Source organism: Propithecus coquereli, unplaced genomic scaffold (genome assembly GCF_000956105.1).
Source record: "Propithecus coquereli isolate 6110/MARCELLA unplaced genomic scaffold, Pcoq_1.0 Scaffold439, whole genome shotgun sequence".
In the NCBI taxonomy this organism is placed as follows: domain Eukaryota; kingdom Metazoa; phylum Chordata; class Mammalia; order Primates; family Indriidae; genus Propithecus; species Propithecus coquereli.
The window spans coordinates 2384762-2412045 of record NW_012150163.1 but is presented as its reverse complement, the minus strand read 5'-3'; the positions used below and the strand labels follow the sequence as shown (position 1 = coordinate 2412045).

Genomic DNA, 27284 nt, shown 5'->3' with positions numbered 1-27284 from the left:
GTAGAGACGGGGTCTCACTCTTGCTCAGGCTGGTCTCAAACTCCTGAGCTCAATCAGCCCGCCTCGGCCTCCCAGAGTGCTAGGATTACAGGCGTGAGCCACCGCGCCCGGCCTGAGTCTGTCTCTTTAAAAAAAAAAAAAGCGGAATGAAAGAAAAGAAAGGAAAAGAAAGAAAAAATTAACTTTCTTCTAGAAACAAAAATTTTATCCACATTTTATCTACAGAATCCCATGCCTTTTCTGACCATACAACAAAATTCATACTTTCTGGCGTATGGTTTTGAATTTTAGCAGATACAACAGTTTCAGCATTCACAAAGAATTCAGTTACATCCCTCTGTAATCAACCCTCCTCCCTAGCCATAAACCTTGGCAGTAATGTTTTTCTTTTCCTATTGTTGCAATAGTTTTCACTCTATGCTAATAAAGCTGTTTGTATCCAGAAGGTATCGTGCTAATACCCCCTTTCACTTAAACATACTATGAAAATTTACTTAGTATTAGACTAAGTACTAATTAGATTTAGTATTAATCAGTGTGAAATTCCTTAACATAACAATATTTGACAACCTAGTATAGCTACACCTCAAGCCATTTCCAGTGTTTAACTAAGAGGAAAAAAAAAAAATCAGTGGCAGATAAATCCCTTGAGTAAAACATACAAATTAAGTATGCATATATAAAATTTTAAAGCTTTTTACTGGTTGAAAATACACAGTAGGCCGGGCGCGGTGGCTCACGCCTGTAATCCTAGCACTTTGGGAGGCCAAGGCGGGAAGATCGCTCAAGGTCAGGAGTTCAAGACCAGCCTGAGCAAGAGTGAGACCCCGTCTCTACTAAAAAATAGAAAGAAATGATCTGGACAACTAAAAATCTATATTTAGAAAAAATTAGCCGGGCATGGTCGCACATGCCTATAGTCCCAGCTACTTGGGAGGCTGAGGCAGGAGGATTGCTTCAGCCCAGGAGTTTGAGGTTGCTGTAAGCTAGGCTGACGCCACGGCACTCTACTCTAGGCAACAGAGTGAAACTCTGTCTCAAAAAAAAAAAAAAAAAAAAGAAAGAAAATACACAGTAAACTGTTACAAGTAAGAAAGAAAACGGAGAAGGGGAACTTAAAGATAACAGGCTAGGCACAGTGGCTCACAGAACTTAACCCTCTGACCCAATAATTTCACTTCTAGGAAATACTTCCTGAGTAATAATTAAATTAATATACATTATGGCCCAGTTCTGCATAAAAATAAACATGAAACTCCGTATCTCCGTACATACTCCCACAGGTGAACAGACAGGTGTGGAAGAAGGCATCCACAATCACTAGGGAAGAGCGTAGTGAGGGTGGCGGCCAAGGCTGAACGCTTTACACGGCAGGTTGAGGGTCTCACGCGTGTAATGAAAGACAAGGGTGGGCAGAGCCAGACCAGCCTCCCCAGGCAGACGCAGCTGCCTGGAGAGCAGTCTCAGGGGCACGGGCACGCAGGGCTTACGGGGCTCGTGGGCTTGTCGGCTTCCTCACTCTCCTCCTCAGAGTCGCTGGCTGAGTCTTGACAGCCGGCGCTGGCAGGCGAGACTGGCAGCTGAGGAAGGAAGGTCTGGAGCACTCGTAAATACACCAGCAGGCCGTCCTCAGAGAGCGCCCCTGGGTATGACAATCAGTTACAACATATTCGAGTTAAAATGGAAAACCTGGGTATCATTTTTTCCTCATACCCAACAAGGCCCTTCTGACCAGAACTTACTGCAGTATAGTACGAAATGTATTTGGTCTTTGTCCCTGCTTATGCCACAGAGCATTTTTAGAATTTCTTAGAATTTCCTAAAAGAAAGAGTGTCTTTTGTTATTCCCAACCAGCCGGGTGTGACCATATCTGAGTGTCTGCTCCAGTGGCGACTTGGGTGAGGCCCCCCATATGGCCTCAGGGTGGGGCTGGTTGCCAGAAAGACCAAGTGATGAGAGGACTGGAACTTTCACCCCACTCCCCAACCTCCCAGGGCTGGGGGGACTGGGGATCGAGCTCGGAAAACTCCTGAACGACAAGACTCAACCAGCCTGTGGACTGCTGAACACACGGCGGTGCTGGGAAGGTGGCATGCCCAGAGGGCGCGAAGCTCCATCCAGGCCCCTTCCCAGGTACGCTGCCATATGCATTTCGTCGTCTTGCTGTTCACCTGTTCCTTATAAGATCCTTTACAATAAACTGGCAAATACAAGCTTCCCTGAGTTCTGTGAGCTGTCCTAGTAAATTATCCAACCCAAGTAGAGGTTGCAGGAACCTCGATTTTTGCTAGTTGGTCAGAAATACATGGGATAACCTACTGTTAATACCTGCAATTGGCCATCCGACTACATGTCGAGGTGGACAGCAGCAGAACGCACTTGAATTATAAGATACCTAGCTGGTGTCCACTTGGCAAATGTTCATTGTGTGGAGAAAAACCCCCCACATATCTGGTCACAGAAGTATGCCAAGTTGAATGTGAGAGTAAGAAAAACTCTGTTTTTTCTTGTATCTCTTTATCCTAGTAATTCACGTCCATATGTTGTATTAAAACCTACCACAGGAAGATGCTATCATTCTAGAATAGGCACACTGGAGGTGTAACACAAGTGGGTGCACAGAAACTCTCACAGAGGAGCTCTCCCATTTAATTGTTGTCTGTTGTAATCGGTGTGGCCTTTTAAACATTTATCTAAAACAGACTTTTTACTGCATCTGAAAACTTTCCTCAGGGACAATACCCAGAGCACAGCCCTTCAGCAAATACCGTGTTCCAAGAAATGCCCACCCTAGAGACCATCTTTATGTGACACGCACCCCTGCGTGAACTTCTGACTGACCTGCTAATGCAAGCTACACGTGAGTTCAGGTAAAATGTGTTTTGTATTTCATACCCAAATAATTTTCACCAACAGTTAAAACAAAATAGAAAAGCCACGGTGCTCCACCGCTCTTCTTTGAGCACCTCCTCTCAGCCAACAGCAGTGCACGCAGGAAGGGCTCGTAAGGGAAGACGGTCTGCACATCTGCTAATGCCGGGACGATGAAGTGAAAGATCTGATCTGTGAAAGGTGCCTCCAGAAACTCCCCTGCGAAGGCTGCGAAGACTTGTTGCCTGAAGAGAAAAGTGGAAGCCATTTATAGAATCAAAGCACACTGTTCATCAAATCACTGATTAAAACAGCCTTTCAAAATATCCTTCTAAATAATCTATTATTTTAAATTAACCAAGTTAATCATTTAACATCAACCAGATCAACCTGAAGTGAACTACATTTTATGTCTTCTTCATTAAGATAACTCCATCATGCCTTTGACAGCTACTACACAGCAGGACAATAACCAGGGTATCAGAATCCCAAATTTATATTAGGTTGCAGGCCAGAAAGAAAAAGGGCATTTTTCTGTAAACTAAATCAACACTAATAAAAGTAAAAATTTGACTTTCAAGTCTATATTTAAAATAGCATCCTATGTAAAAGTTACTATTAGATACAGATCTCATAAAATGACAAAATCGGTAAGTCCATTCCATTCTCACCTTGCACCTTCTGGACAGGAGTTGTAAGTAAAGTGCAATGGTTTTAGAACATTCTCTAGCAAAATTTTTGCTATAGGAACTCGAGATAAATCAGAATATTCAATACTTGATGGAAGCTTGCTGTTAATCAACAAATAGAGAGACCTAAAATACCCTAAAAGGAAGAACACATATTTACAATTTAGTATCTTTTCTTATAATAAGGAAAAAAGCTCATCGGTTTTTAAATGCTTTTTATAAATCTCTATAGGTCCAAATTTCAGGCAATTCTTTAACATTTATTACTATTAAGGACAACTTTAAACAGATAAGCAGCATGACTGGTAACAAACCCACGTGCCCATGACTCGTGTCTACAACAGTTGGCAACAGCCAATCCCACTTCACCTGCACCCCACTCACACAGAAGCAAATCTCAGAATTCTTTCAGTGTATCATTAAAAGGACTTTATTTCTGAAAAATACCATTATCACAGCTAAAATAAACAGTAATTCCTTAACATCACAAATATTTAGTCAGTGTTCAACTTTCCAATTATCTCATGTTATAAATTTTATTTAGTTAGTTTACTTAAATCAGAATTCCCAATAATGCCCGTATGTTGTGATCTTCGGATCTATCTCCTAAGTGTCCCCCAAGTATTCAATTAGTTTTGTAGGCTTTTTAAATATCATGTCGAGGCCTGGCACAGTGGCTCACACCTGTAACCCAAGTTGGGAGGTTGAGGCAGGAGGATCACTTGAGGCCAGGAATTCAAAACCAGCCTGGGAAATAGAGTGAGACCCTGTCTCTCCAAAAAATATTTTAAAAATTAACCAGTTGTGGTGGCGCATGCCTACAGTCCCAGCTACGGGAGGCAGAGGCAGGAAGATTGCTTCAGTCCAGGAGTTCGAGATCACACCACTGCACTCCAGCTTGGGTGAGGGAGTGAAACTCTACCTCAAAAGAAAAAAAAAAAAAAACAGAAAAAGAAAAAATACGTATCATGTTGAACTCATGGAGTTAACCATACTGACGGTTTCAATCCACTACAGCTGTTATCCTCACCGATCCCCACCCCCACACACACACCATCCCATCTGTGGGCCTGGCCTGAGCACCAGGTGGCTCCCCAGCCTGGAGGTCACTGGGAGCACTGCTCTCTGATTGGACGAGCCACCCCACTCCAACCTCCTGTCCTGACCCAGACCTGCACTCAGCCTCTTCTATGGGGAGGCTGAAGTTCCTTTTCAAGGAAGTGATATATTTGGAGACCACAATCTGGTGGTCAGCAAGGAAATTGATTGATTTAAAGGCAACTTACATGTGAACAGAAACAACTTTTATGGCCTTTATTAAATTTTCTTTTCTATGCTTTTGATAGGATTTCTGAGTGTGCGGTGAACATAAACTCTGGTTATCGCCAATGATTCAAATCATATATTCTTTTAAGAAATGCTTGCTTGTTTTTTATAAAATAGTAAGAACAATGTTCATGTGTTATTTGTGAATACCTCATCATACAGACATATTTGGTAGGACACATTAAAAACCATTTGCTTGGGACAGTTTTGGAAAATAGTTCTATACAGCTTTGAACTTGAGTTAAGATTATTACACAATGAATACTTAGTATTCTCATTAGATCTATGCTGTAACTACCCCAATTCTAACCTAGTATACATTAATTGCTAGTGAAACTCAAAATGGAAGCTTGAAAGCTCTTTTCCTATAAAACTGAAAAGACATGCACAACAATTTTTAAAAATACATTAAGATTTTTTTTAAAAAAGTATCACATCATTAATAACATACATGTTGAACAGATACGCGTATGACACAGCATGACTGGAGTATTAAGTTCTGTTACAAGAGTTAAAAAGCTTCATAGCACATGATGTACAATAAAAACGCAAACTATAATCAACAAAAAGAATGCCAGCATTTTATAGACTCATAATATCAGGAAGCAATTCATCAAAACAACTGAAAAATGGCACACCACAGAAGATGCTAGAAGCGGTAGTTTCAGTGTAAGATTTTCAAGCATTTCTTATTTTTAGACACATTTCAAATTTCAAATAATGCATATTTCTGGATTATCTTCCTTATAATTTTAGAAAACAAGAAAAATAAAAATTCTCATTGAATGCTAAGCCTTAAGTTGATATACATAATACATTGATTAATACAATGGATTACTCCTAATTATCATTAGTTTGTTCTTTAAAAAACTAAATCCCACAAATTTCAATTTACTTTTAATTAATGCAGCAGTTTCCCTAAGTTTTCAACAAAGTAGTTTAAAAAAAAAAAATCCCGAACAATAGGTTGGAATGGATAAAAATTTAACTTTTACAGTTTTAATTCATAGGACTGAATCAGTTAGATTTAACCTATATTGTCAGTCCACCATTTTAAGAAAACAAAAGCACATTTATACTTTTATCAGTTAAGCATGGCTTTCCAAAACCATCTTAGATCCTTTTGACTGATCACATATATATATTTTAATGCTAACTAATATTTTTGAAGTCCCAGAGCCCTAAAATATTTGGCTTTTCACTTGTGAGAGGATACTGGGATTGATAGTTTTTTATTTTAGATTTTATACTACTCACTTCATCATAAAAGTTTTTTTAAAAATTTATTTCACAGTTTTTCTCCAAATAGTGTCAATAACATCCTCAGTGGAATTTCAAATTTACTATGTCTGCAGCCTGTTAGGGACTGGGCCACGAGCTCTGACTCCTGCAGAGTCAGAGCCCCGGCAAAACTGTCTTCCGTGAAACCCGGTCCCTGGTGCTGGGGACCACTGCCTTATGTAATGCAGACATTTTAAGGATAGTATCAATGTATAAAAGCTTTAACACTGAGTTATAGAAAGAAAATTCAAATAAACTATCCCATTCTACTGAATGTGAGAATTTACCATTCTTTTAATATGAATAATAGATTTACTTTTTTTTTTCCTTTTTTTTTTTGAGACAGGTTCTCACTCTGCTGCCCAGGCTGGAGTGCAGTGGCCCAATCATAACTCACTGCAGCGTCGAACTCCTAGGCTCAGGCGATCCTCCCTCCTGCCTCAGCCTCCCAAGTATCTAGGACTACAGGTGCTGCCCACCATGCCCAGCTAATTTTTTTATTTTTTGTTAAGACAGAGTATCGCTTTGTTGCCCAGGTTTTGAACTCCTGACCTCAAGCGATCTTCCTGCGTCAGCCTCCCAAAGTGCTGGGATTACAGGCATGAGCCACCGCACCCGGTGAATAGCAAGATTTGCTTTTTAATAAGGCAGGCCCTTCAAGTGACGTAACTCACGCATTTGCAGTATTATCTTTCCTATCCACTCGCGGTAATCATGAAGTTATAAGACCCCTTTCTACTCAGTCATGGATGGCTTCACTGCAGATGCAAATGTTGGATTAAAGTATTATACTTGAGACAATTTCTAAAAGCATACGTTGATTTTCTTCATTTCCAAGCAAAAGAAAACAGCACGTTTCCAAATTTTCAACATCGGTAGAGCCAAAGACAGACATTGGAATTCTTGACTCTTGCAGGCACCCCTCACTGTGCACAATGCTTCTGTTACATATTTTGATGTTGGGGTAAGTCCTAAAAAGCATGCTGGCTTGTACTTACTTCACATAATAATGCTACGCCCCAGTTCTTACCCCACGTACTACTTACCATTCTGAATCATGTAGTGCAAAATTTGTTCGATTACTGACACCACATAGCTGGCATCTTGTAAAACAGGCATATAAGTATTCTCAGATGAAAATACCTCAAGCATTCTCATCGGAAGTGCAACATTCAAACTGTCATCATTACAGTTTTGCAGCAACCTGTAAAAATGAAAGAAAAAAAAAAAGGCATTCCCTCAATTACTGCGTGGCAAAGGTCACCAGAAGTTTCCCCAAATTACTCTCAGTCACAATGGTAAGTACCTGAGCCACTCTGATCTAGTACTAGACCACCTCTGAAAACAGGCGTATCTCAAAGATGGGGCAGTGATCAAACATTCTGCCAACCAGTTTGTAAGAGTCCTTATGACGTGCCAAACAGCACGCTGGCACTGGGCTCACAGACGTGAGAAACAAAGAATCAGGTTACAAACAGCATGGGAGGTATTATAATCCACGGATCACACCAAGAGAAACTACATCTAATTAAACTGAAGGAGAAATTTCTTAAAAAGTGAATATCGTCTCCTTCAAAGATGACTTCAGGCCTTTCCATGCCTACAGCATCCTCCACACAGAGCAGACAGGACAGATTTCTGGTCCTTTTGCCTAAAGCCTCCCTTCTGCCCGTGAGAAGGATTACAGGCAGAAGGGAAGGCTCAGCTGCCACAAAATTAGTCTTATTTAAAAACAGAGATGTCTTTTCTTAAAATCAACTTTACAGAGACATACTTGCCCACATCAGTCTACACCCACCTAAGCTGGGCAGCACGAGTGTGGACAGACCGCACCACGACCAGGACGCAGCGCACACCTGTCGCCCTCCCCTGGCGTCTCCAGTGCACTCCCCCTCCAAGCCACTCACCTCGTGCACCTTTGCTGTTATCCCCAGCCCTGTTTTCTGTCACTAGAGTAGGGTGCACTTCCTGCTCTTTTTACAGTAAGAAATTGTTACACGGTATGGACTCAGCGTCCAGACTCTCTCACTCAGCATCTTTCTGAGACTCGTCCACGTGCGTCCAAAGCCTGGTCCTTTGTATTGCTGAGCAGCGCTCCACTGCACGGAAATACCACCTTTGGGTTACACATGTGCACGCTGACAGATATGCAGGCTGTTACCAGTCTTCTGCTGTTATGAAGAAAGCTGTGATGGGCGTTCGAGGGCCAGCCTCTGTATGGACTGGGCCTCATTTCTCTTGGTAAATTCCTAGGTGTGGAATCACTGGGTCACGTGGCAGCTATGTATTTAACTTTATAAGAAACTACCATACTTACAACAGCAGTGCCCGAGAGCCCCATTTGCTCCATATCCTCAACACCCGGAACGGACAATTCGTAGAACCTAGCCATGCCGACGGGCGTGTGGTCGTATTCCACTGCGATCTAAATTTGTACTTCCCTGATCGCTGATGACGACGAGCATTTTTCAAGGGCTTACTGGTTATTCAGGTGTTTCCTTTTCAAGTGCGTCTGCTCGAATCTATCATCCAATTTTTTAACCAGGTTGTCAGTCTCAGAACAATATGGACAAACTGCCCTTACCCATCTGAGGCCGTACCCTATAACCCTGGAGCTACACCCTGTCCTCTCTTGGAAGCAACGTTTGTTCTAGTAATTCTTCCTTTGGCATCAAGATTCTCTCTCATACCGTGTCATCAGCAAACACACTACTAGTTTTTCCAAGTCACAGAGACTCTGCCCACTGCCCTCGCCAGCCTTGACCCACGTCCCTGCTCCCTCTGCAGCACAGCACCGCGTGACTGACGACCCCACTCTTCCCACGCTCGAAACCCAACACTGCTCTCTTGGGCTGGCAATGGCGTTACTGAGGAAAAAATCGGAAGACTGTAGAACGGGCAACAGGGGGGAGGGGTACTGAGTGTCCTGCCCAGCCCACCCCTGGGCTTCCACCCTGTATCCGCCAGGCTGCTCTGCAGCTCCGCAGAGACACAAGTTAACTTGCAGAAAACCCGTAAGTCATACAAATGCTTCCCATTCTGAGCTATGCAAAGTCTTCCTGTTCCCGGCAATGCGAAAGGCTTTTGTGAAAGAGAGAATGTAAGGCTCAGCAAGGTGGAGCCTCATTTAAATTAACTGCATGTCTAACTGGGTACCTCATTAATTAACAATTAATAAAAAACCTTTGATACGTGTTTACTTGAGAGTCTGATTCTACCTTTTGGAAAAGTAGTACCTAGCATTACCAACTCTCCGATTTCATCCTCAGTGCTCTGATCCAGCGGCTGCCCAGTCGGCAGCGTCCACGCCAGCCACGTCCCCTCTCTCCTTCCCTGTGCCCTCTGTCCTTCCAGGACCTCAGACCCTGTCTTCCTCCGGCCTCCTTGGTCCCTCCTCGGCCCACAGCCTCCTGCTGTGGAGGGTTCCTTCAGCGATCCGCTGTTTCTCTCCTACACAATCCACTCACCCCATCCAGTGTTATGCATCCCGGTCTTAAACCACTTCATCCCTCTCCTCGCTCACACTGAGCTTGTACCCATCCTCAACTCCTCCTTGTCTGAAACCCCACAGCCAGCGTGTCAGCAAATCCTGTCAACCCTCCAGAGGCTACCAACTCTGTGTCACCCTCTGCCATCGGCTCGGTGCAGGCCACCACCGCTTCCGGCTGGATTACCGTCATCCCTCGCCGATCCCTGTCTCTGCCCTGCCTCCCTGCAGTCCCTTTTCAACACTGGCCAGAGCGGAGCTGTGAAAACATGCAGTGGGGGCGTGGGAGGGAGGGGCTGTTCTAGAGGAAAGATTCGGGAGACGTCAAAGGTAAAGCGTGGTCAAACAGACTGTTAAAAAAAAAAAAAAAAAAGAATAAAGAAAAACAGCTATAAAGCTATAAAGCACATCGTGAAGACAACAGGGGAAATTTGAAAATGAGCTGGGTGTTAGACAAAGTGACTAATCGGAGCCGTTTCTGAGTGCAAGGGGTGCTGGGACTGTCAGAGCAGACGTCAGCTCCTGGTGTTAGCTAACGTGTTCTTGAACAACTTCACGGGTGTGACAATGGCATCATGGCTGGTAGGAGAGTGTCTTCCTCTTCAGAGAGAGAGATGGCAGTATTTGGGGAGAGGAGTGTCACTACGCTACTTTCCAGTGATTCAGCGAAATACTAGCAATGGTCAACAATGCTAAAAATTCTTGACTCCACGTGGCAGCAAAGAGCATCTAGTATACCATTTTTCTACTCTTTCATGTTTGAAATTTTACCTAACAGAAACTTTAAAAGACACAGAGAGGAAAAAAAGTCAGGTTATGTCACTCTTGCTCAAAACTTTCCTTTGGCTTCCCTGCTCTCTCAGCACAAAGCTGAAGTCCTCAGAGAACATCCCCACCAGACCCCGAGTGTCTGCGCCTTCTCAGCAGCCGCTGCGCCAGCTGACTCTGGCCCCAGGCCGACAACCGCATGGCCAATGCCCTGCCTCGTTCGAGCCCTTTCTGACCAGATGATCACAAGAGCCACTCCCCCACCAAAATCCACAAAAGGCATTTCCTTCTTTTTATCTCAACACTTAACATTTACTTTTTTTGTGTAAAAACATTCATACTTCTTTATGTTTATTTTTGGTCTCCCAGACCGGATATAAGCTCAGGAGAGTAAGAACCTTCTGACTCCTCACAGCCACACCCCCGTGCTGAGAACCATGCCCAGCACGGCGTAGGACACCATAAGCTCTTTCTAATAAACCAAAGAACTGATGAGCCAACCCTAACGAGCCTAATGGACACTCACGAAAAAAGAAATCCAAGTAATGTAAGTATTTGTGAGCTTTCTCAAAATTATCTTCATTTTCAAAATAAATGTACTTAAGTAGGTAAGTATCTGTTTACCTTTACGAACATTAGTGTTAAATAACAATGACACAGTGCTGGGACCGCAGGCAAGAGACACCGGTCCTGGCCCAGAGAGGCTACTCAAAGGGCTCTCTCTACCTAAACAGGACCACCAAAAAGAATAATTTATCACACACTGTTTTAAAAAATACATAAGACCTTACTGAGACTAAGGGGAAAAGGGGGGGAGGGGTCTTCTTTACAAAAGAATGCCGGCTAATAAACACTGAAGAAGCAAGAGAATTAGAAGAATCACCATTGCACAAACCATAGATGATGTTAAAATTGATTTAGGCATAGATCATCTACAGACGCTAAAACCCCTGGGTGACAGGTTGTATTCATATATGAAGGTATCATCCCATAGACAAAGAGGAAAATGTACCTTTACAATAGAGAGCTATAGTCGTTTCTACCTTAACCCAATAATCAAACTCAGCACCATTCATAATGGGACATACCTCAGTAGGTGTCTCTTGACGGGATGTGATGTGACTTTCGCATTACCTCCTAGGAAGCATTCTTATTAAAAATGTTTAAATTAAATTGAAGCAAGCCTCTGTATCAGTGGCTCTCAATGAGGACAATCTTGCTTCTGGGGTGACATCTGGCAGTGTTCGGAGACACGTTTGGCTGGGAGCAGGGCACGACCAGCACTTGATCAGCCTCTTGCCGTGCAGGACGGCCCACGACAGAGCCCTTCCAAGATGTCAACAGGACAAGGTTGAGAAACCCTCCCCGAAACCCAACTCCCATTTCAGAAATGCAGAGACAGAGGAATGCATAAAATGAACGGTTCTTAAGATCATTAAAACAAAAAAGAGATCTGTGAGACAAATGAGGAAATCTGAATATGGAGTACACATTACATGGTATTAGAGAAATCCTAATTTTCTCAGACCTGGAACCAGCACCGTGGTCACGTAAGAACGTGCTGTTCCCAGATGTGGGGTGAATGTCACGATGTCTGCGACTTACTTTCCGATGCTTCAGAAAAACAGTATGCGTAGAGAAAGAAGGCAAATGTGGCAAAATGGTAACTTCCGAATCTATCCAAAGGTATTTTTTCAACTTTCCTTGTATTTGAAATTTTTCAAAATTAAAAATTGGAAAAGAAATGAGAAATTCCATTCGGATATATCATCTATTCAAATTACTTGCTTATATGAGTATCTTCGAAAGTGACCTTAGAGAAAGTGTTCACGACCTGCAACCCATGGGCCAAACCAGCCCTCGGTCTGTTTTCACACAGCTGTTGAGTGAAAAGTGGTTGATTGATTTTAAAGGGTTGTAAGAAAAAAGAAAGACTATTTAACAGAGATCATATATGGCCTGCAAACCCTGAAATACTTGCTACTTAGCTATTTACGAAACATGTTTGCAAACTCCTGGCTTTCTACGATGGACGTATACACTGTGTTTTCAAACCTAAAAGTTTTTCTACGAAACAAAAGAGCTTAGGAAACTATGAATTCTTGAGACTTGTGATCATTCTAGTTCTCTCGCAGGTTCTCTTTTCCCATCTTTACTCTGGGTAAGTACTTTGGAGCACTCAGTCAGCAAGGCCTAGTTCCGAGGGCAATCTTAAATACGCTTCCTTATAGGCAGCTCCCAGGAAATTCACTGCAGTTGTCCTGACAGCTCAGAATCACGTGAAAATTTTGCTACTGTGCAGACATAAGCAATTTATTACAAACTGGTACAGATATTATCTTGGTTTGTTATATTCAGGTAACATAAGCTCACATCACTTAGATGTGTTCTTTTCTAGACTGAATCCAAGACAGTTATGGAAGTAATTTGAGTTCATATGTAAATAATCAGAGAGCCTGATGAAAGGTATATTCCAAAGAAGTGGCTTTCAAACTGCATGTTGGTAGAAACCCCGAGAATGAAATCACTCGCACATCAGTCCTCTCCTGAGTGACCTTCCATTCACTAGGAACCAGGAGATCCCACATTTGACAAGATAATTCCAGGACATCCTTGAAAGAAAATATCATCTGAAAGATACTGATACCTATGTTTTAATTTCTAAGTCACACTGGCAAGAATCACCTAGAGTGAAAATTGTCATACACAGAATGTTTCAAGGTCTTAAAAAAAATTTGTGGAAAAGCCACTGTCTCAGAACATGAAAACAAAAGGTGTTTTAGACATTCAAATTGGTCAATACATTATACATATAAGATGCTGACTATGACAGAATTTACCTGCAACAGAGGCTCATCAACCTCTTGATTTGAAACAAGCATGTAAGTCTCTCTGATCCATCCAACTGCTTGACAAACAGTGCACTGTGTTTAATTAAGTTCTGATACAGCCATATCTGCAAAACAAAACACACAAAACTCTCAATCCATTAAAATTTAATCGTTTGCTAATTTACATAATATTCCAAATTTCCTTGAGTGGTAATATACATTTAATCAAACCTAATCAAAGCCTGATAAGAAGTAAATCTTCAAAATCAGGTTTTACTGAGCAACATTTGCATTTTCTATCTTAATAATAATACATCAGGGCTGGGCGCGGTGGCTCACACCTATAATCCTAGCATTTTGAGAGGCCAAGGCAGGAGGATTGCTTGAGGCCAGGAGTTCGACACCAGCCTGGGCAACACAGCCAGACCCTGTCAATACAAAAACTTTTAAAAATTAGCCAGGCATGGTGGTGTAGTCCCAGCTACTCAGGAGGCTGAGGTGGGAGGATCACCTGAGCCCAGGAGTTCGAGGCTGCAGCGAGCTATGATCAGACCTCTGCACTCCAGCCTGGGTGACAGAGGGAGACTCCATCACTAAAATAAACAAATAAACAAAATGCTTTTATTGCCTCATTAGACTAATTAATGGAAGGTTTTCCTCATGTTTCTGCCTAGCTCAGCTCAGGCAAAAATGCTGGGTTTTAAGGCCACAGATTAGGTAAGCAATAAGGTATTCCTCTGTCCTCTGTACTTAGTTCATGCGAGGATCTTTCCAGTATGTGTGGTCTGTAGCATGCAAGACTTGCTTTTCACTGCAAGACAATTTGAGATTTTAAATACAGGTAAACAAAAGTTTCTGAGAATAGATACATATTTAACCTAACAATTATACATGAATTTCTTCATATTTCCTGGGAAAATGGGTAGTAACAAATTCCATTTAAAAAAAAAATTATTCGTCTATATTTATTTTCCACCATTAACATACACTATTCCTCATCACTGGTAACAGCAAAAGCCTATAAAATTTTTAGAAAAAAATTTTTGATATTTAAAAATGAGACACCCTACATTTTACGGACTGCGGACGAACATGATGATGTGGTATTTCGGATGCTTCACACTGATGGAAGCGTGACGACTGCTGAGGCTGGCTCAGGGGAACACGGTAAGTGGGTCAACACAGTCTAGTTTTTTATGTGTGAAATTTCCCATAATAAAAAATGAAAAACCCTATTGAAAATGTGTATCGCATTTTAATAGGTAAAGCACATTACACAGAGGTGACCTATTACCACTGGCTGAGTAGTGGCTCACAAAGGCTTAGACATAGTGGAGGGGTTACCTGACTTCTCAATCAGACATATACCATTTCTATTTAAAAAAAATAAGAATTCAGAAAATATATAAACAAGGACAAGTGAAAATGTAGTTAATACTCACCAAACGTTTTGAGTCTTCATTCTGTTTGTAAAAAAACAGAAGCTGCCTTACCAAAAGGGTAAGGTTGGGACCACTAGCAATGGGAAAAGTGCCACCAGACTGGGACAGGCTAGCACAGCGATCAAATGCACTTCTTTGGACGGAGTACTGAAAGCACAACAAAGCGATACATAAATATGTTATTTAGATACACAATTCTTACATCTAAATATATGCTACATGTTTTTACAGGAGTGGTGGAAATTGGCAATGAATATGCTGCTGCTGGAGTTGTTGGTAAAAGGTTTAAGGAAAGCCTGGCACGTGACAGCAGACCCCAAGTGCCTGACAGACTCTCCCGCCACTTCCTTCTGCTCTGATCCTCAGCTGTGGTTTGTCCACGTTTGTATTTTGTTATTTAAAAATTACCTAAAATCTCACCTATCTATAAGTCTTAGTATAATTAATTAAATTGTTTATTGTGAAAAATACTATTATCAACATTAACTTTCACTTAAAAGGTGTATAAAAATACATACAAAATGAATGCTGACAATAACAAGGCCAGATTTAAAATAAACTCTTGCATGCCCATCTAATGCTTTCTCATTTTAAAAACAAACAAACTTACTTACTTGCTGTTTTCTATCTCTATAGCCTCGAATAAATGACTGGATAATTACTGCATTTTTCAATCTTCGCCTTTCTTCCTGAATAATGAAGGGAGGAGAGAGGGTGCAATTGGTCAGTATCGGTGAAAACGACATTTTGCTAGTAAAGACTTTCTATTAAAAAAAAAAAAAAAAGCTATATAATTCATATACCATGAAATTTATTCTTTAAAGTATACCATCCACTGAATATATTTTTAGTATATTCAGAGTTATGCAACCATGACCGCTATCTAATTTTAGAACATGTTCATTACCCCCGAACAGAAACCCTACGCCCACTAGCAACCATCCTTCATTCTCTGCTCTCACTCCCTGCCCCCAGCAACCACTAATCCACTCTCTGTCTCCATGGATTTGCCTATTCTCCACATTTCATACAATGTAAGCATATAACATGCAGCCTTTCGTATTAGGCTTTTTCACTTAGTGTGATTTTTTTCAAGATTCATCCATGTTACAGCATATGTCAGAACTTCATTCCTTTTTATGGCTGAGAATAATATTCTATCGTATGGATGGATCACACTATGTTTATCCATTCATCTGCTGATGGACATCTGGGCTGTTTCCACCTTTAGCTATTATGAATAAGGCTGCTAAGAACACTCGCACACAAGTTTGTGAACACAGGTTTTCATTTCTCTTGGGTACGTACCTATGAGTGGCATTAACATTTTAAGGAACTGCCACAGTTTTCCAAAATGGTAACACCATTTTACAATCCTGTCAGCACAGTGACTTTTTTTTAAACTGATAGTTTTAAATATTAAAAGAATACAAACAACACAAACATTCATTTTAAAGATCATTTTCTTGTTTCAAAAGAAAACTCCAATTTCCATTGACTTGAGACTGTCTTTAAACATTTTCAGTGACCTGGCAAAAATATATATTCTTTATCGTCATCATTTTAAATACTGCAGCTACCACTGTTTGAGAGCCTACTACGTGCCAGCCCTGAGAGGCACTTCATATTCAACTGCACAACAGTCTTACAGGTGAGCATTACTTCTAATTTAAAGATGCTGGAACCGATATTGCTGTAAAGATTAAGTAATACCCAAAGATGTACAAGAGTTAGAATTCAAACTCAGGTGTGACACCAAAATCTGTACTCTGCCCTACCACATCACGTTGTTTCACGTCGTCTATGAATGCCATCTACCAACCTGAGACACACATATACTCACCCACACAGTCCTGGGGTTAGAGAACACCGTCACATCATGCAAGGGTACTTTCTGAGCTTGGAATGGTTACAACAAGAAAATCTGTGAGCTCTAATCTAGTTTTGGAATCTATTCACTAAAATAATGATTCTAAGAGAATTTAATTAAAAGCTCATGAGGCAACAGCAAGACCCCATCTCTACAAAAAATAAAAAAATTAGCCAGGCATGGTGGTGCACGCCTATCGTCCTAGCTACTCAGGAGGCTGAGGCAGAGGGATTGCTTCAGCACAAGAGTTCAAGGCTGCAGAGAGCTATGACTGTGCCACTGCACTCCAGCCTGGGCAACATGGGGAGACCCTCCCTGTCTCTTTAAAAGAAAAAAAAAAGAGACCTCAATGGATATATTTAACAATTAGACAATGCTAAAGAGATAGCTTGTAAATTAGAAGTTAGGTCAGAAAAAAATATCCAAACTGATGCACAGATATTTGAAAGGATAAATATCCAGAAAAGCACATATGGACATGCGGGATACAAGGACAAGGTCAAATATACTTGCAATTTGAGTTCAAGGAGGAGAGTAGGAGAATGGAGTAAAAGCACTATTGGAAGAGACAATGGCTAAGAATTTTCTCAAGGGAAAAAAAAAAAAGATAAAAAGCACCAACCAACACATTCCTTTCTTGGTGGAATAGTAATTCAACTGAGGCAAGTTTACCACGCAGTGGACATTTTGTAATTTCTGGAGACATTGTTGGTTGCCGCGTCTAGAGGAGGGAGTGCTGTTGGCATCTAGTGCGTAGGGGCCACAATGCTGCTAAACATCCTCCAAGGTACAGGACAGCCCCCACAACAAAGAACTGTCTGGTCAAAAATGTGCCACGCTTGGGACATCTGCCTGAAAGTCTTTTCATTTGCTATTCCTTTAACCGAGAATGTTCTTCTTCCAGCTTTTTCACAAGGCAGCTTCTTTTTCATCTTTCCGGAATGAGTTCCACTCTAACCTCCTCAGAGAGCCCTTCCCCTGAACACCCGAACATAGGCCTTCCCAGTTCCTATCACGTCACCCTAGTGCCTTTGCAGCCCTCATCACTGTCCCAGTATCTTGGTCAATACTGGTGTTCTACCACTGAACAGCAAGCTTGTCCATCATATGCTCTATCTGTATGCTCAGCAAGCAGAACAGTACCTGACACAACAAGCTCTCCACAAATATTGTTACAGGCATGAATGAATCGTTAACACATCAAAACATAAAAACTCTATCTAGAAAAGCAGGCCATAAGATACTACAACTGCTGATTAATCAACAAAGTAAAACTATTTTAAGAAATCACCACCAAAAAGATATGATGTAAGATAAAGAATAAAACAAGGAATGTCATTAGCTCCTTTCTTTTATCTTCCCCACGTATAGTTAAGATACATGCCTTATCAGTGAGTTTTCTCCTTTTACCTGGTGAAATATCTACATTATACACTAAGGCTTTCTAGATTTTCCGGAAGCCATATCATAAGCAAGTAAGCCAACCAAAAGCCTATATTCCCCTCTCCACTGCGGAAATTGCCTTTTTAGTTTATCTTTTTCTCTATTGGTTCCAGAATAAAAGACTTACTGCAAAATCAAAGGAATCCAAAAATGAGTCTAAAGCTAAATACACACATACATTATGTCATATATTATACATATATAGATAAAAAACTAAAACCAGTGCTTATCTATAGTTTTACAAAACTGTTTTTACCTCTCTCTTTCTTCTTTCTTCCTGAGTACGGTGTAAAAGAGAAGCCTTTTCTTCCTAAATCCAAAAAGAGAAAGAAGAGGTAAAAAAGGTTATCATTTCAATTTTAAAACACTATCATACAACAATTACAGAATGTTCTCACCCAAAATGATTCTAAAGATCATCCAATCAAACTATCTGACTTAGTCAGATGAGAAACCAGAGGCACAACAGGTGAAATGGTCCCCCACTCCAAGGTCACAGATCTAATTAAAGTTAGTATTTCAGTAGTTTTCTAAGAATAAAATCTGATTCCTTCACATTCACAAGTGAGTACAAACGGAAGTGGGGAATGTGAATAACACTGGTGCGCTGTACTCGTGTCAATGTTCTGGCTGTGATGTCCACCGCAATTCTATAAATTACTGCCCACAGGGGAAACTGGGCAATGTGAACAAGGGACCTCTCTATTCTACTCCTAACAGCTCCATGCAAGCTTACAACTATCTCAACAGAAATGTCAATGAAAAGCCAATTTCTACGATGAAAAAAATCTTTCATCGTAAGTAAAACTAAATTTTGAATAAAATTACTTGGTTTGTAGAAGGAATTAAAAGAATGAAAGGGAAAGTTAAAAATTTCAAATAAATAAACAATACTTAAAGACTCCTCCCCTCAAAATTATTCCAGTCTTGGCCTGATGTGGTGGGTCACACCTGTAATCCCAAACTTTGGGAGGCTGAGGCGGGAGGATCACTTGAGGCCAGGAGTTTGAGACCAGCCTGAGCAACAGAGAGATCTGATCTCTTAAAAAAACGCCCCAAACTGTTCCAGTCTTTAATGTGTGAACATTTTATTTTTTTAAATTTAATCCAAAATAAAACTAAAGGTCCAAGACATTGCATATGAATCATTAGAAAAACTAATAAATTTAAACCTCTTAACAGATATACTCTACCAGAACAGTGTCAGAGAGTAAACCAATTTAAAATTATACACTGGTATGTGAACACACAATATGCACAATCAAGTTTCTCACCATCAAAATGTAAAGCCAAAGAAATAAATCCTCCAGATACTTTCCACTATAGAAAATTTCAAACAAAAAGCCTTTCAAAGGCAGAAAAATATTTTGTTTTAAATTTAATTAATTGTATTCAATCACATGATAGTCTATATACAAAGACTTTCAATTTTAAACCAATTTTAGATAAAGAAAAGTTGCAAAAAATGGTATGAGTTCCCCTATCTTACCCACTCTTCCTCTACACAACCAGGTACATACAATGATCAACAGGAAATTAACACCGGTACCGTTTACTATTAACTGAACTACAGGCTTAACCAGAAGTTCACCAGTTTTTCCACTCACAGTCTGTATCTGTTCTAGAATCTCATCCAGGACCCCACACTGCACTTGGTTACTCTTTCTTCTTAATCTTCTCTGACCCATAGCAGTTGCTCTGCCTTTGTCTTTCATGTCCTGGACACCGTCCCTCAACGCGGGTTTTCCCAATAGTCGCTCATAATTAGAGTTAAGGTTATGCAATGAAGACAGTATTAGACTCTAATCCATAGGATAATACATATATCCATGACTCCATGTCTATATAAATAATCGAATAAATAAATGAACAAGGGAAAATAAAAATCTCTTCCTCACAGAATCCAGTTAAAAAAGGCAGAAGGAAAAGGGAAAAGAGAACCATCAAGCACTACAGTAGTACGTGCTGTAGACGAGCGCTCCTGATGCATGCTGAAATTAGTGGGCAAGTTTGAGGAGAAACAGGATTTGCCTGGTCTCAAAGCATCTCCCTCAAGATACTTAGCCACTACCAAGGCAAAGGCAGTAAATTTACAGTGGAAAAACCCTGAAGACACTAACCAAATGATCAGGTAAACATCTCCGGTAATAAAACGTTAAGGAAATCATGAACTACTACTTGATAAAATGCACAGGATACAATATAACTACTGCATTAGTCTTGCCAAAAAGATCCTTTTCACTTAAATATATTTACTTCAAGGGGAAACCTTCTACCACACACTAAATGGAAAGACAGTATCACTTGTCCTAAATAGAAGGTCTCTCTAAAAAACACAGTGAAAATGAACCACATTACATTTTAAATTAAAAATACTGAATTGTATAAAACTCTTATAATTTTATTTGTGAAACGCCCCATCTGAAACTAGGATCCTCAAAGCAAAAGAAACTGCTTATAATCACAATAAAGGAGTATGACGTGCTATATTGCTTAATTTAAGGGGAAGATGAGACTTTATTAGACCATTTTATTTTTTATGATGACTTTCTCATTACCAAGAATTATGACTTTCACCTTACAAGATGTGGTAAAGCCCAGAAAACATGAACGACTAAGTCACAGACAGTTGTTTCAACATTTTTCAAGTTCCCATTATGCTTCTGACAATTCCATCTGTTGCAGTAAATGGGTTTCACAGTAGAAAGAGGTGACATGAACTGTGCTATGTGCCAACACACTAGAGTTTACTGACATTTCTTTAAAATGTTACAGTGTTAAAGCTACATTATAAGGAAAATTCGTCCAGAAAGATGTGGGACTATTAGGTCACCTTCTCAGTGCCTGCAGGATGTGAGCCTCAACTTCCCAAGCAGTTACAGGAACACACAAGCAAAGCAGGAGACAGACACAAGACGTGCAGACAACATGCCCACACACACTGGAGAGCAGCGTGGGATCAGGATAAACAGAACAGAGATCACACACTTCAGCTCCACAGGTTTTGCTGAATTATCTAGACTCTGGACCTCTTCCTCCATGGAACGCGAACGCCTCTGCCTCAGAGAAGTCAGGATTAACTGAAAGCATACAAGTAGCACACCCTGCAGGAGAACAAATACTGAGTACAGAGCATATCTAACCCAAGGAGAGAACAGAAACATCCTCGAAGGAAAGTGTCCTCTGAAGCTCATTGCAACTTAACCCCTGCAACGAGACAAAGATGCAAAGATGCCCTGAACTGCTTAGCCCAGGGAATACATTTTTCCAGAGAACAGCGTATCAAAAGCCTTGACACAATGTGCATACTTTGACCAAGCAATTCAACTTCTGCCAATTTATCCTAAAAAATGATTATAAATTGTTGGCTATCACACTGTTCATATTAAAACACAACCTGAGTGTCCAAAAATAAAGGATGGACATGTACACATCACACAAAGTTCATACCATGAACATGCGTAACAGCTTTTTAAAGTAAAACAAAATTTTAATGTTAGAAAACAACAATTTAGCCCTCAACTTTGAGATAACCTAGAGCGCAATGTCTTAAGGTCAATCCAACAGGAGCCACAGCCACAGCAACTGAGACCTTAAAGTCAGCAGAGAGGCGTGGCCGCGCCTCTGACAGCCCTGGGGTTCACTCGGCCCCTGCTCATTCCCCGCTCAGCAAACACTGCCTGGTGAGGAACACGCTTCCATCCGCACGTTAGAAACACACCTGGCTTTCCACTCACCACGCGCCGTCACAGTCTCTGCCATGTCCCTCAGAGCTCTGTCCTGAGCCCGCACGTCTTCCAAAGGCAGAAACTTCCCCTTGATGATCTCAGCTTATCCCACAAGCCCAACTGCCAACACTGAGGGGCTGATGCACTCCCGGGCTCCGCCCGAGCTCCCCACCAGCACTCCCTGGGCGCCTCCCAAACCCAGGGCATGACTCAGCACCCATTGCAGGCACCCCGATGGCACGCCCTTTCTGCTCTCCCTCATGCCCAGCCCCATCACCAGGGCATCGTGTTACTTCAGTCGCCTCAACGTCTCCTGAACCCACTGCTCCATGTGGGTTCCTAGCCCCTTCCTCTGGGCCCTCGCTGTCTCTCCCGCGGTTTCCCTGCCTTCAGGCTTACCTGTGTGGGCTCCAACACCACACTGCCCCACACTCATCTCTCTAAAACCTAAGTTTGCTCAAAGTCACTTCACTGCTCAAAATTCTCCAACGGCTCTTCAGTGCTCCCTGAATATGCCCTGGTGCGGCCTCCAGCTCTGGCCCCTGACAGCCCTTCTCCAGCCTTCTCTGCTACCACCTCCACCCGCTCTGCACACCCCATTCCAGCCACAATCTGCACAGCCTGTAGCTGATCACCAGCTCTCTGTGGTTAGACACCTTTGCCCATGCTGTTCTTCAACTAGACATCAGTGTTAACAGGGATTAGTTGTCACCCAATCTTCTGGTCCTTTTCAAAACAGTTCTATCCTCTGACTTCCCACTCACTCATCAGTGTGCTACACCTTAACTTCCAACTCCAACCACTCTACAGATTATGCGCTCTCAAGTCACCTAATTCTTCCTAGCTCCAAATCCAGTAGACTGTTCGTACAGCACTTCGCTCCCTGCCTCTCCGCAGCCTTTGGCAGTGCTGGCCACTCCCCCCTCCTTGAAATTCCCTGGATACCACTCTCCTCCTGCCCCGAGGTGTGGCTCTTTCATAATTTCCCCACACACGCACCTGTGAAGTGTTGCAGGACCTCACGAATCCCTTCCTGTCAGAAACTCCAGGCCCTCCGTCAGGTGACTGCATCCTAAGTTCTAGGCCACCTGTCTGCTGATAACCCCAAATCTGCATCTCCAGCCCAGATCCTTCCCCGAGTTTCACACGTGTACAATCCACCACCCGTCAGACATTCTGCCTCAGTCCCACAGGAACCTAGACATTCACTCTACCAAAACGTCCCCCTCTTGGAGAATCCGCTCCCTACCCCTCACATCCAGACTGCTCCATTTGTACCAAACGACTCCAACCCCCTCCTTGGACTCAGCTCCCAAGGTGGAAACATGACTCAGGCCAATCAGATTTTCTCTCCGGAGAATTTGGAACTGAGATCGAATCCTCTGGACACTTAAACTAGGAAATCAAATACAGCCAAGATGAGGTGCAAGGGAAACGGAGAAGCCAGTCTGCAGAGCGGAGGACGGCGACAGAGAAGTGGTGATCACACAGCTCCAGGAAGGCTGAGTGACCGTCCTGGGAGGGCTAACTTGCCGTCTGGTTGTTCCGACCTTCACCATCCCCATACCCTCTCAGAAACCCGTTTTTCTTCCATTTTTGTCTTGCCTACTAAACCAGTATCAGTAAATTTCTGTACTTACAATCAAGTGATTCCTAAGATAATCTTCTAGGTACTACCAAGAAAGAAAAACAGGCTGCCAATTAAGCTACAGCATGCCATCAAGAAGTATCGTGATTTCAGAAACATTAAGAAGTGGAAATCAGTGTGACTCTGAATCAACGTAATCCGGCACATGTCCACTCCCTGTACACAGACCCTTCCACCCACCTGCGATATCTTCTTGCTGTTTCCACCTATCCCAATTACACCCATCCTTTGGGACCAAGTGCCACCAAGTCTACTCTTCCTGATTCAGACCCAAGGGAAATCTGGAATGTGGGAATTACTGTCTACTGTTATTAAACTTTTAATTGTTTAAGTCTTAACTCCCCAACAAGATTTTCAACCCCTTCAAAGTATGGATGGCTCCTACAGAGTCTTTACAAATAATACAACCCAAAAATATTCATTTAAGTCAAAAAAAGAAAAAGATGCATTTATTCAAAAAGTGGTAACTACTCAGTTTTCCACTAAGCTCAAGAAAGAAGGGAAGATTTAAAATAATAATTTAAGTCATGAGAAAAAGATTATCATAACTTATTGTTTTTTTCAATGAGGGAAGAACTTATGTGGCAGCCAAAGAGAATTAAGGAAAATAAACGTATGCAGGTGCTCAACACAATTAGTTGTCAGCATACAAAATTAAAACCACAAGGAAACTACATTCCCACCAGAAATGTCAAAATTAAAAAGACTAACAATACCAAGTGTTGGCAAGGATGTGGAGCCACGGGCACCCTCAGACACTGCTGGCTGGAGTGGCAGCTGGCAAGCCAAGTGGGAAAATGTTTGGCTGGCAGTGCGCAAAAGAGCTGAACATACATATCACTTATGACCCAGCACACGCGAGTATCATGTCCACCAAAAGACACATACAACAAACACCCATAAAAAATCAATTAAACTGTGTAGTGTTTATACAATGGGCCAATACTACACAAGATGGAAGGAATCCATCTCTGAGACAGAACGTTGAGCCAAAGCTAGGCACAAAGACTCCACCTACATAAAGTTCGACAACAGGTAAAACTAATCTACGGTAATAGGGGTCAGAAGAGCAGTCACCTCTGGGGAGAAGTCATGCACCCAGAACTGACCTTTCAGTCCCACAATCCCATAGATTACAATACCGTATTTTTACTGTGCCTTTTCTATGTTGAGATAGGCAAATACTGTGTTACAACTGCCCACAGCACTCAGTAGAGTAACAAGTCTGTGACTAAGTGCAACAGGCCATCCACATAGCCTAGGCGTGTAGTAGGTTACGCCACCTAGGTTTATGGAAATACTCTGATAGTCACATCACCTAACAACAAGGTGTCCAGTCGTTAAGCCACACAGGATTGTACCAAATGGGCAGAGCGAGAGGGAGTCTCTGGAATGCTGGGAAAGTTCTTTCTTTGATACGAGCGCTGTTCCATCTACATATGGGTATGCCCGTATGTGAAAATCCTTCGAGCTGAACTTGCTGTCGGTTCCCCACCCAGACTCCTTCACCAGGCCAGGGCATCCATCCCCCAGCTGCTGCAGGTCAGCTACTAATGGCTCCTTCCTGCTGCCTCTAGAGAATGGCCCTCAGCTGAGAGGCCAGCACTGCCACATTCCCAGCCTCAGCCAAGGGCAGCCTGCAGCCACCAGCCCCTTGTCTCAATTAAGGACAACCGTGATATGCTCCCAGTGGGACTGGGCTAAAGCTAGATGCCAGCTGAGAAGACCCCATCCCCTCCCCCAGCCAGCTTCCCTCACTCCCCTCCTCAGTTTCACTTGCCTGAGCATCATCCTCCTGAGGCTCTTTAGGGAGACAGGACCCAAGACAGAACACAGTGTTTGTGAACCTGTATGATAAGTTTATACCTCAATAAAAAGTTGTTTTTTTTAAGGAGGGGCATTGTTTTGCACAGCAAAAAAGCTGTGATCTCGAGATTCTGAAAGATAACCACTTCCTCAGGGCAGCGATGTGTCACCAGGTGAAAAAGGACCAACACTCATGGCAGGCCTGCCAGGCACTCCTGCAAGAGAAGCCAGGAGGCTCTATACAAACAAATGACAGGAATTCTAAGGTGGTGACCCGCCACTAGCTTGCTGTGTGAATGTGCACTCAAGTGCTCTGCATCTCACCTTCCAAACTTGGAAAGTAGGAGATTTGGCCCTGAGGTTCCCTAAAGTCCCTTACAAATGTAGAAACCCTTTGATCTCATAAGGAATTTTCATTAACATGCAAGCCCCCGAATGCTACCACGCCAACCCTGACCTGTCTGCACAGTACCTAGTTCTGCAGCACAAGCTACCTACACCCAATCACCATCACATAAACTCCAAGGCCTGGAAATTCTCAGCATGCTTCTCTCAACTCCCTACCCAGGTTCCCTTCCTCTACCCTCGGAAACCACCATACACACACCCCCGTGGCACAATTTTAAAAGTATGCTCCTTCCTACTTGAGCGTCAGCATCCATTCAGGGTTACGTGTAATATACAAAATATACTAATTAGAGACAAGAAAGACTTAGCTAAGCATATTAAAGAACATTTCGGAAACTATTAGTAAACAGGCAACTAATTAAATTCAATTAAACTTTCAAAGATTCCAAGCTTGGGGATCACACTTTTGTTTCCAGTCTGATCCAGGACCAGAGCAGTGGAAAAGGGGTGGAAATCGGGGGACTGGACAATACCACACTGATGTTCAATTACTTATCAGCAATTTTCCTGAACCAACAGATGCCAGTCATCAGGGACAGAGAGCTGGAAATTCTAGAACCGGGGACAACAGAGTCATCACAGTTCGTTCACTCTTATTCTAAACTATTACCATACGAATAATGACATGACTGATCATGACAGACAAAGTCCCAGAGTCTCTCCGCAACGTTTCCGGAAGGCTGGTAAAGAATAATTCTCGTGGTCTTGGATTCCAACACATGACTAATTATGAGGCGTTCTGCCTCCATTTCAGAGATTACTGACATCCACAAGAACGTCGTGTTTACTTTCGATAGCAGAAACTACCCTTTAGGTAGTACTCTAAAAGGAATCACTATCTGATGTCGGGAGGGACCAAGTTGGGAAAGTGCATTCTATTTCCATAAAGAAACCCTGCCCTTTGCCCCCTGTGCACAGAAAGGGTGCCTGCGCCGTTCGCAGCACGAAAACGTGCGGAGCCATGCACTGCCTACACCGAAGAGACACTCCCCTGCAGCTCTAACCCTAACCGTCCGTGGTTCGCAGCACGCAAACGTGCAAACGCGCGGAGCTGCGCCGCCCACACCGAAGAGGCAGGCACTCCCCTGCAGCACGCCCGCAGGTCTGAACCGCGGCGAGAGGCTGTTACTGGGGACGCCAGCGCACCCAGGCCTTTCCCACGAGCCCTCCAGAGCAGTTCCCAAAGCGCCGCCCGCGCCCCTGACCGACCCTCCGGGCCCCGACCCTGACCTCTGACCCCCGGCCCCGACTTCGGGAGGCCCCGAGCGCACGGGCGGCGCTCACCTTCCGGCTCGCGCCGCCGAGGGACACCTTGGGCCGCGTCTTGAAATCCCCTTCAAAGCTGAACATCTTTACAGCTTATCCCATCGGGCAGCGCCCGGCGACCAGCCGAGCGCTCTCGCTCTCGCTCTCGCCTCTCGGCGCCCGCCCGGCCCGGGGCAGCGCGACCAGGCGGCGGCCGGAGGCGACCGAGCCCGCGCCGCGCTCTGCCCGCCCGGCCCTGCCCGGGCGAAGGGGCGGCGACACCGGAGGGGCGGCTCTGCCTCGCCGCCCCTCATCCACGCCTTCCGCCGCTGCGGCCGCGGTCAGGAGCGCCTGACGGGCCGCGAACCCCACACCCGCTCCGGAGCAGCCGCCTCGGGAGGGAAGATGGCGGCCTGACGCAGCTGCCGTGCGCGGCCCCG

General features: G+C 43.0%; 1 protein-coding gene across 1 annotated transcript in view; it reads right to left on the bottom strand.

Moving 5' to 3' along the window:
- The window catches only part of UBE3C (ubiquitin protein ligase E3C), a 29592-nt gene extending 2546 nt beyond the window's left edge, over window positions 1–27046 (bottom strand). Inside the window, exons 1-9 of the mRNA XM_012654153.1 lie at window positions 26884–27046; window positions 18266–18319; window positions 15311–15385; window positions 14697–14843; window positions 13264–13379; window positions 7215–7372; window positions 3544–3697; window positions 2897–3117; window positions 1491–1642 (exon numbers count right to left, since the gene is read on the bottom strand). Coding sequence (XP_012509607.1) covers window positions 1491–1642; window positions 2897–3117; window positions 3544–3697; window positions 7215–7372; window positions 13264–13379; window positions 14697–14843; window positions 15311–15385; window positions 18266–18319; window positions 26884–26949 — 1143 coding nt within the window. The 5' untranslated portion in view covers window positions 26950–27046. The remainder of the gene's footprint in view (window positions 1–1490; window positions 1643–2896; window positions 3118–3543; window positions 3698–7214; window positions 7373–13263; window positions 13380–14696; window positions 14844–15310; window positions 15386–18265; window positions 18320–26883) is intronic.
- Between the last annotated feature and the right edge of the window lie 238 nt (window positions 27047–27284).